Here is a 10,613-nt window from a genome sequence, read left to right as displayed (position 1 = left end):
AGAAGTAGAGTCACGTGGCAACCCAGAGAAAAATGGAAGGGACTGATGAAATCGTGCAGCCTGGGCTGTGGCCTAGAGTATTGGGTTTTGGTGCCAGAAGAACTTGAAGTGCTGCAAGGAGGTCATGGATGTATATGTTTAGGAAGCTTCTAAAGTAAATTGATAAGATGCCATCAGATAAAGGCTTCACATGACCACCATTAAAAAGTTCAGATTTGGCCCTAGCCGGTTGGCTCAGTGGTAGAGCATCGGCCCAGCGTGTGGAAGTCCTGGGTTCAATTCCCAGCCAGGGCACACAGGAGAGGCACCCATCTGCTTCTCCACCTCTCCCCCTCTCCTTCCTCTCTGTCTCTCTCTTCCCTTCCTGCAGCTGAGGCTCCATTGGAGCAAAGATGGCCTGGATGCTGGGGATGGCTCCATGGCCTCTGCCTCAGGCACTAGAGTGGCTCTGGTTGCAACAGAGCGATGCCCTGGATGGGCAGAGCATCGCCCCCTGGTGGGCATGCTGGGTGGATTCCGGTCGGGCGCATGCGGGAGTCTCTCTACCTCCCTGTTTCCAGCTTCAGAAAAATACAAAAAAAAAAAAAAGTTCAGATTTGATGGAGACACTCTTGCCCTCATGCATTCTCTATACTTATACTTCATATAACTTACCAGTTATAAATATGTAATTGTAATTGTGGTTATTTACTTTCTTTCACTCCCTCATATAAGCTCCGTAAGAACAAGGACTAATGAGTGTCTCCCCAGCACTTAGAACAGGGCCAGCCACATAGCAGATGCCCAATGAATGCTTGTTGAGTGGATGCACTCAAAGCCTCTGCATTTCTGAAGTCCACTCGCAGGTTGAATAGAAGATAGAATTTGTCCTTTCAAGGACCAGAGTTTCAGCTCTGGCTCTGCCTCTTCTGAGCCATGCTGTCTAACCCTTCTGAGCCCGTCTCCTCATATGTCTCCATAAAATGTCTCTGGAGGCTCCCAAATAGTGAAGCATTTGGATAGACATTTTATGGATGTCTGTCCTCTTAATGTTGGTTTTCCACAGGCCCCTCCCTTCCAACAGACATGCTTCAAATGATGGCTCTTTATCTGAGGGTTAGAGTTTAAGCAGGGAAGGAACTACCATTTTTGCATTGGTTATTCTTTTTCACTATGAAAATTTCTGGAAATGAAAAGGACTGTGGTAGAGGCTATGGACCTTAGGGTTGGAGTAATGTTGCCACATGGATGACATTGAATTGCTAAGAAAGGACAAAAGTAGGAAAATCCTTTGCAGAGCCTTTAAATATCTGCCTCCCAGCAGGATCCACAGTGTAAAAATCTGTATGAGATGTGAGGCCCAAGGAGGGAGCCTGGTGGCATGGGGGGAGGCACTTTCTGAGTCACTTAAGAAACAGGCACTGCAAACTGTGGGAAGGCTGGACCTCAGGAAAAAGGTGACCATGCCTTGACAGTTCCCTTCCCAATTCCTTCTACTAAAAAAGACAGAAGACAAGTAGGTAAAACAGTATGTAAAGTTTATATACAAGAATATAATGTTTATCTGAAATATTTACAATGTTGGTTAAAGCAATATTTTTACAACTTTTTAAGGTCAACTACTATGTATATTACAGGTAAGCTACAATGGTTTAATTTGGAAAAATAAGAAAAATGTTTTAAACAAAGCTTAAAGTACTCAGGTCAATTATAAAATTTGTCTGTTGTGCCCTTTAGTCGAAAAATCATGCTACTATGGTTAATGTGCTTTTTATAAATGGAAGTACTTTACCTGGAAATGCAATACACGTTACAGGTGTTAAGTTCCCAAGGAGGGTGTAAAATGACAAGTGAATTGTTGTAACACTGAGGCGCTGAGTCTCAGGCTGTAGCTGAGAGAGGTCGAGATAACAGCCAGCTTTATCTCAACTGGGTTTGTGACCCACAGCAATTTGGGCCAAATACAAAAATGGAGCTATTTGTATGTTATGGCAACCTCAGCAGAAAGTGAAAATCAGGTGACCCAAACCAAACGGGGGGCGGGGGGGGGGGGACGATCAGACCCAAGTCACAGTTGTACCTATTCAAAACTAGCTTGAAAGTGAGCTATTTTAAAACTTCATAAAATATGCATGATTTTTATTAGTTTGAATATTTCTACAAGACTTGGGTGGGTTTTTTCTTTATTTGAAAACAGGTATCCATTCCTGAGGCCCCCTAGGGCCTTATAACTCAGGAAATGCCGGGGGTGCAAATGTGCAAAAGGCAGGGGGCGCTGCTCCAGGCTGGGGCCGGAGCGGCAGGGGCTGTGTGCTCGGACCGGAGCGCTGAGGCCTCGGGGCGGATATGGTGAGCCGAGAGCCCTGGGGCTGGCCTGTCGGGAGCAGCCCGGCGCCGGCACTAGCACTGCAGCTTGCGGATGCTGCGGGAGATGCGCTTGAACTCTCTCTGCCCCTTCTGCCACCGCTTCACCGAGGTGATCACCAGCTCCCCGCCCAGTTTCTGTCCCATGACCAGGTAGGGCGCATTGATGTCATTCATCTCCTCGCAGGTGCACTGCAAGCTGTCTTTGAGCCACAGCACCGACTTCTTCAGGTCCCGTTCGGACACCCCGTTCAGCTTGTAAATGGTCTTGCTCTTGGTCTCCAGGATGATTTTCGTATCTCGGTTGATGTAGGTTATCTCCTTCACTTTTATTTTCAGTGCTACCAAGAGGGGATGGAATCACTCCAGTTAGGAAGAGGGAACACCATATCGACGGGAAGCTCTCCTTCCCCTAGTCCACTGAGTATTGGTGTGGCCTGGCTGGGGGACCGAAGAGAGCTTCCTAGAGCTAAGAACTGTCAGGGGCTGCGAACAGGGGGTTGGGAGCCAGGGGCAGCAGGTGCTGCGTTTCTAAAGCCTCAAAGGGCTTGCCAGGCACTTTGTTTCAAATCAGCCATCCTTTCAAAACTCCCTTTGTGGGACTCAATTAACTCTCCTGCCCCGCCCTCGTGTTTGTGTGTAGGTCGCATGTGGTTTGTGCTCTGCTCTCCTCAACAAATGACTTGCCCTATTGGAAACGTCAGCATGAAAAGAAATGCCTGACTCTTAGGTGAAACGTGATCCTTCTGTGGCTGTAAACTTTAAACTCAATTTATTACATTGGATAGGTTTTTGGACAAACCTGTAAGGAAATTATATCACACAATCATTGTTTTCTAAAGAACAGACTACAGGGAAGGAGAATTGATCTTACAGCTGCATTTGATTTGGTAAAGTAACTAGGAGAAAAATATCCAAGACTCTTTTTAAGAGCACATGTTTAGCTGTAAAAGTGTTTTTCTGAAGACCTCATCCTCATATGCTATCATTAGCCTGTCCAAGGCTAGGGCATTTACAGATCATATATGTACTGTTTCCAAAATGGATATTAGACTCATTAGAATGCTAAGACCCAAAGTAAGTGGTTTACATAAAAGACACATTTTATAGTCATAAACAGTATGCTTTGGGAAAGAAAACCCTGCAAATATACATGCTGGACTAACAGTTCAAGAATCCATGAAGGCAGAGAAAGGACAGAACTTTAAGGTTGGAAGAAATCATCCAGTTAAAAATCTCTTGTTGGCACATAAAGAATCAGTAATCTAGAGAAATGCAGGGACTTACACAAGATCACCCAATTAGGTAGTGTCCTGGATGAGTCTAGTTGTTAGAACGAGAGTTCCTAAACCTTGTATAACACCAGTGTGGTTTCATAAAGCAACTTCCACTTCTTGTCCTGGTTGGTGCATTAACTCACCCACCTGTAAAGTGTCCTAAGACCCTAAGTAGCATTCTACAATATATAGCTATGTACAAGTCTAACTCCTTGACTTTGATGGAGTTTAATTCATTGTTTAAATTAGTAACAGAAGAAGAATTTTATGGGTATGTGAATATATCTCCTTTGGTGGCTTCTTTCTATCTATCTCAGAAAGGCAATTTGACTAAGAAGGACTTTTCCAGTCAACTGGGAAATGACCAAACTCAACCAAGTAAATCAGGAATGCTGTGACTTAGCCAACCATTATTTTGTATGACATACATCTGAACCATACTACTGAGTTATCAGGGTTTCAAGACTTACATCATGAAATAAGCCACCTGTTCTCATGGCCTCTGTATGTGGTGTGGTGTGGGGATAATACATGGTGACAAAAGTGATTATATGTTGCCTAGGAGTCCCGTCAATAGTACAGATAGGGCATGTGTGAGATTTTAGTGGGTCAAATTAAACATTCTTGAGCTCCAAACATTAAGAAAATCATCACTTTTTAACCAGAGGGAAGATTTATTATTCATATTTCTCTAGCTTTCAAATAACCAGCTTTGCACAAGACTACCATGGGAAAACACTAAGCACTTCCTCCCTGGATTTTTAGCTGGTACCAAATATAGGGAATCAAAACCCCAGAATAACTTTTCCTGTCCTGAAGATGACAATGGGGATGCAGAATGTGGCACTCAGAGGTGATGACACCATCTGATCCCACAGTAGGTTATATGCATAAGCAGGTGGTTTGGGTCTTTCTTTCTTCGTTAGTACTTTTACCACTAAAGCAAGGTGTTGTACATTTTCCCTGTACTTCACGTGTGCAATGGGGAAAGAGTGCGATGTTAAATCAGATTTCTACCCTTGTTCCTCCTACCCTTCCATTACTCCCCCAATGTACAGAGGCAATATAGAGCACTGCTTATAAGCCAGGGATATATAATGTACTTCCCGAAGTCCAGGTTCATCAGCCCTTTGGGGACAAATATATATGTGGGGAAATAGAAAATAAGCTTGTGATGTTATCTACATGTGTGATGCTTTAAATGTAATGACTTCCATGTTTTGAAAGGCTTTCTCCTGTAAGGAGAGAACACTAGCACTCATGCACCACACCCATATTTTTGGCCCAGTCTTGACAGCCCATCCTTAAGAAGCACCTCTGTAAGGTAGGCCATGCAGCAAGCAGTTAACACGCGTGTGTAGTGTGTGTGTGCACATGTCTCTTAAATCAACTGTTTTGGAGCCCCATAATATAACCAGTTTTTCCATGGAAGTCAGGAGAGAGATCTGGATTAAATCTAGTGTAAAGGACATAGGCTGTGAGAAGATGATATTTTATGTAAATTTTAATATACATTTTATTGAAATTCTATTTTTCTCTCTTGTTCTTAATCATATCTGGTAGCATGGAAGCTAGGAACTGGAGATTTGGGATTGCTGCTGCCCTAACTCCTTTGAGAGTTGTATATATTTAAATATGGACATACGAAACACGACTGTCCCATTTGTGGCTCTTGCTGAGGGGACAGACCTGCCTCCTTTCTTTTCCCTTCCTTGGCAGTGTGAAGCTTTTCCTAAAGTTCTGGCTCTGGCTGTTCTGGGACCAGTGAAGGGTACACCCAGGACGCTTCCTGGAAAAGAACTGGTTGTAAGGAGCAGTGTTGGGAAAGCTATCAGAATTTCAGGGACCTGAGCAGACCTGAGATTTCTGGGAGGGCATTCAACAGTGGGCGCTGGACTCATTTCTCTCAGTCTCGAGGACTTGCTGAGGACATAGAGTAATACAGACCTGTTAGAGTCCACTAGTGTTTGGTAGAGAAGGGATCATATCTGTTTATCAACAATTTCAGCCTTCTGCCTGAGTGAATGCTTCTAAGGGGTACCAACTACTTAAACACATCAAAAGGTGCCTGCTTTTGGAATGGGATGAAGGCCAGAATGCCTCAGGAGTCTGAGAAAAGTCCTTGGCCAGCCCACCCCATGTCTAGCTGGGCTCCTCCTCCCCTTGAAGGCCTGAGGACAGCAGATAAGGTGCTGATCAAGTCCTGTGTGGACAGTCTCCAACCCTCTTCCCTCATTCTCTGCATGGTAGTGACTCACACTCTATGGAACTTGGGTAACATATCACACATTATTTATAGTTCCCAAGCACCGTGTCATCACGAATCTCTCATTTATCTTGCCAAAGTAAATCCTTAAGCTTTAGGCCCTGGCCAAGTAGCTCAGTGGGTTAGAGCAGGGGTCAGGAACCTTTCCGGCTGAGAGAGCCATGAATGCCACATATTTTAAAATGTAATTCTGTGAGAGCCATACAACAACCCATGTACATTACGCATTATCCAATAAAAATTTGGTGTTGTCCCGGAGGACAGCTGTGATTGGCTCCAGCCACCCGCAATCATGAACATGAGCGGTAGGAATGAATGGATTGTAATACATGAGAATGTTTTATATTTTTAACGTTATTACTTTTTTTTATTAAAGATTTGTCTGCGAGCCAGATGCAGCCATCAAAAGAGCTACATCTGACTCGCGAGCCATAGGTTCCCGACCCCTGGGTTAGAGGGTCATCCCGGCATGCTGAGATTGCAGGTTTGATTCCAGATCAGGGCACATACAAGAATCAACCAATGACGGCAAAATTAAGTGGAACAACAGACTTATGTTTCTCTCTCTGTGTCTCTCTCCTCTTCTTTCTCTCTCTCAAAATCATAAAGTAGTTAAAAAAAATCTCCTAAGCTTAATTTCTTCTTTTTAAATTTAAGTAATCCCTCCTCTAATTATTAACCAGTATCTGAATATACTCAATAATGGTTATCAATAAAGTAAGACTATTTCTGTTTAGCACTGGATTAAAATTTTATTTGTGGTCAATGCAGTGCTTATAGTGGGTTTTGCCGGGGCTAATATTTACATGTTTCTATTCCTGGTGCACATGTCAAGTGTCAGAAAGAGAACATGGCCCAGGATTAGGCTTGTTGGCAAGAAAATGCCAAAGTGAAATAAAAAATATGATAATTTTTTAATCAAAAATTAATAATTTGAACAATTCTCATTGTTTGATTAACAGAACAATGAATCTCACTAAAAAGATACAACTCAATGTAAGACAGTTATACAGGGAGGAGCTGGAGAGGATAGAGTAAGTTAGATGATTTTAAGAAAGGAGAATGGTGATGGTATTTTACCCAAGTTTTACCTAGCAATATCTTCATAATTTGCTTCTTTAAGTTTTACTGGTTAATAAAACTTTGAATGTGAAATCTTTTGTTGTTGTTGGTATATTACTTACCAAAATCATTTTTACAAAGAGTTTCCATTATGTCGTTGTCATCTTCATTTTTATTTTTGCAGGCTTCACAGACCTTTGGAGCTAGGAAGGTGAAAAATTAGTAAATTTGTTTCAAAGGGAACAGCAGGTGGCATTTGTAAACAATGCAAAGGGGCTTACCCAGGAAAGAGAAAGGATTGTTCTAGAAGACCCCAGCTTCTGCCTCCTTTATAAAAGAAGGATCAGTCATTCCTAAGAAAGTCTCCCGTGCCTCCTATTTTTTGATGGACAAAAATGCCCATCTGCTGTGTTTAATGAATGGTGATTTCCTAAGAAAAAGGGTGTTGGGGCAAGGTGTGCAGGTGTAAATGTAGTTCACTGGGACAGGTGTTGGCTTTTTAGCTCTTTCTCCCCATCTCTGGAATAAACTTGGTCTCTGAAAACGTTGTCCCCAAAGCCTCTCTGAGGAGAAAGCACCAAAAGACTCTTAAGAGATTCTGGAAAACGTCAGCGCAAGCTATGACCAGTATATTGTCTTTCTCAACTTCAGGACACCAATGCAGCGGGTCTGGGCTGAGCTCCTTAGCAGAGCTCTGAGTCTCAGGAGAGTCCTTTCAACATATTTTCAAGTCTGCACAAGGAAAAGTGGCTAGTGGTGAAAGAGTCACCTACGGGCTCTTTCCCCCCTTGGTCACACCTGTGTTTTCACAAAGGGGCACAGCAGACAGCCTACTCTAACTGAACTTATATCTCCTTGTGCTTTCTGCCAACTTTGTGCTTGAGTTAAGCAACATTTATATCATTTTATCTCTGTCCCTGGTGCAGGTTCTTCTTGCCCCTCTTTTTTTTTTCCTCCAAATTCTCAAAAACAAACAAAACAAAAACCACCCAACAAAACAACACAAACACAGCTTTTCCTGAAGCTTATCAACGTTGAAACGACTGTCCCTGGGTTCTGATCAAACCTAGGAATGTGCTCTAGCACAATGATCAGAGAGTCTGCTAAAGGTCTTCTACAAAAGTCTGATTTCTTGGGAAAAGGAGAAAAAGAATGCATATTTCTTTTCTCCCACCTACGTTCTTCTGTCTTTAAGATTTAAGTGAGATTTGATTTTCATTCATATAAAGTAGAATTTTTACAGAAAAAAACTTTATGTGACTCACGATAAAAGACTTATTTACCAAATTAGAAAAATGGCAGAGCATATTTTGAAGACTCTAAACTTTTATTTTGAAGAGAGAAAGAGGCTTTGGGAGAAAGGTAATGTATAATGTTGGTGCTGATAGTGGAAATAAAAACAAAAGCAACACACATAAAACTGCCCTTAACTCCCCTCAAACAAAATGAAACATTTCCAATTAGGAGCTCTAGGAATGTATATAAAATGTTACTAACCTGTATTGGTTGGTCTGTGCTGTATGTTGGACAAATGTTTGAAATATGCCAAACATTTGCAATAAATTAGAAATCTAACCAATAAGATGATTGCACATTCATGGTGCCTGCCAGGAAAGATTGCTAAGCAACTTTGCATTTTCTTTAACTAATGATGGCTGTAGGAAAACAATTAGAGATTGAAAGGGAGATGCTGCTGGAGCCCTGAAAAGGATTAGGAAGCCCCCTTTCCATCCCAGGGGGGATCTAAATCAGCTCAGACACACTGTATATGCTTTGCTTTCAGGAGAAATATCAGAGCCCATGAGGTTTTCATTGCTTTGATGGTTTTTGCACAGGAACTCCCCCTCTGTTTTCTAAAAACTTGGGAAATTCTTTTTTTCATGGTTTTCTCCAGTTAATTAAAACCACTCCTAAGATAAAAGCTGGCTTGTGATAGAAAATGATTCCTGGAGATTCCCTTTATGCCCTCCCCAGAGACACCTGAGCAGTTACACCAATGCTCATTTTTCAACACTGGCTGAACCAGTCCTGCTTTTATTTCCTAAAACTAAATTGGCAAAGAACAAGTGCCTTAAAAGACCACGTATCTGCTTTGTGGATTTTGGTTATCCTGTCTGTCCCCGACTGTTCCTGTGCCTAAATCCTGCCCAGCCTGTCTAGCGGTGAGAACGTGTGTACAAGGTTGAGCAAGAAGTCTCTGGCCAGATACTCACCAACTCCTCCACAGAGGACCACTTCTGAAATGTAGCCCCCCAACACGAGTGTAGTGAAAATAATTGTATATCTATAAGGAAAAGATGCCTTTCAGTTATTCGTTTTTCTTTTCACCTTAATGATTTTTTAAACTGTCCCTAAGAAAGGTATAACTGGTATAACTCAGGAAAGGAATGAGAGGCGTGTGTGTGTGTGTGTGTGTGTGTGCGCGCGCGCGCGCGTGTGTCTCAAATTTGTCACGGTGAGACACCAGGGCAAGGAGAGTGCCAGCCCCTCCAGGACTGGCACCCCACCCAGGCGGGGACGCTTCGGGATGTGGGGTGAGGGCCTCGGGATCTTCCCCGGCAAGTCTCAACGGAGCTCAGACGGAGGAAATAAAGCGGAAGACTTACCTTCTTCGGTGGCCGGCAGGAGGTGGTCGCTGCTAGCGAGGGGGATGCAGAGGTCGTTGTCCTGGGGGAAACGGTCGCACTCGAGCATGTCTGGCCAGGGGAAGCCGAAGGCGGACATGACCGGAGCGCAGCGGTCCTTCACCTGTACGCAAAGTGAGTGGCACGGTTGGATGATTTCGTCCAGGTCATCGAGGCAGACCGGGGCGAAGAGCGAGCACAGGAACTTCTTGGTGTCTGGGTGGCACTGCTTCATGACCAGCGGGATCCAGGCGCCCGCCTGCTCCAGCACCTCCTTCATGGTCTCGTGGCCCAGCAGGTTGGGCAGCCGCATGTTCTGGTACTCTATACCGTGACACAGCTGCAGGTTGGCGGGGATGGGCTTGCAATTGCTGCGCTTGTAGGAGAAGTCGGGCTGGCCGAAGAACAGCCCGCGCGCGGAGCCCAGGCAGCAGTGCGAGGCGAGGACCAGCAGCAGCAGCGAGCCGGGGCCTTGCGGCATCGTGGGCGCGCGACCCCCGGGGGGCGGAAGGAGCGCAGCCAGGGAAGCGCGAGGCGGCCGGGGCCGGAGCTCGTCCCGGGCCCGCTCGCTCGCTCGGCGCGGCTCGGGGACCGGGAAAGGGGTCGCGGGGCGGCGGGTGCGCCGAGAGCCGGGTGCGGGCGGAATGCACGGGCGGGGGGCTCTCCGCTTGGCTTCGTGCTGCAAGGCCGCGCGGAGCTCCGGTGGGCTCCAACCCGGGGAGCGGTGCGAGCTGCTGTTGGGGCCCAGCCAGAGTTTTCTTGGCCTTTTTAATGCAAATCTGGAGGTGGGGGGAGCAAGGGAGGAGCCAGTGGAGAGTAATCTGAGGAGGGTTGGTCACTACTCACTTGGTCTGGTTTTCCTTTGAGAATGCCCCTCATGCGCTCCCTGGAAAAAAATTCTGGCTGTCCCCCACAACTCCCTTCAGATGCTGCCGAGCGCGCTCAGGATTGCTCTAAACAACAAACAAATAGTCCAGCCTGGCAGCTGTGCTCCGACAGTTAGCGCGCGGGGTGCGGGGCACGGGCTGCTGGAGAACCCGG

The 10,613-nt window shown here is 45.1% G+C and overlaps 1 protein-coding gene across 1 annotated transcript; it reads right to left on the bottom strand.

Moving 5' to 3' along the window:
• Window positions 1–1,507: 1,507 nt before the first annotated feature.
• SFRP2 (secreted frizzled related protein 2) lies at window positions 1,508–10,360 on the bottom strand. Its single transcript, XM_066280412.1, has 3 exons — window positions 9,555–10,360; window positions 7,071–7,151; window positions 1,508–2,684 (listed from the first exon to the last, which is right to left on the bottom strand). Exons 1-3 carry the CDS (start codon window positions 10,051–10,053, stop codon window positions 2,380–2,382), a joined length of 885 nt encoding a protein of 294 aa, XP_066136509.1. The 5' UTR covers window positions 10,054–10,360; the 3' UTR covers window positions 1,508–2,379.
• Between the last annotated feature and the right edge of the window lie 253 nt (window positions 10,361–10,613).

The sequence above is a fragment of the Saccopteryx bilineata genome, chromosome 1 (assembly GCF_036850765.1).
Source record: "Saccopteryx bilineata isolate mSacBil1 chromosome 1, mSacBil1_pri_phased_curated, whole genome shotgun sequence".
Taxonomy (NCBI): domain Eukaryota; kingdom Metazoa; phylum Chordata; class Mammalia; order Chiroptera; family Emballonuridae; genus Saccopteryx; species Saccopteryx bilineata.
This window is presented reverse-complemented; position numbering and strand designations above follow the sequence as displayed.

Excerpts from the sequence above, each read along its gene's own strand:
- SFRP2 (XM_066280412.1), bottom strand. The coding sequence starts at position 10,053 with ATGCCGCAAGGCCCCGGCTCGCTGCTGCTGCTGGTCCTCGCCTCGCAC. Across the intron at positions 7,152-9,554 it reads CCTGCCGGCCACCGAAGAAG|CTCCAAAGGTCTGTGAAGCC; the intron begins GTAAGTCTTCCG and ends TCACCTTCCTAG. Across the intron at positions 2,685-7,070 it reads TCTTTGTAAAAATGATTTTG|CACTGAAAATAAAAGTGAAG; the intron begins GTAAGTAATATA and ends CCCTCTTGGTAG.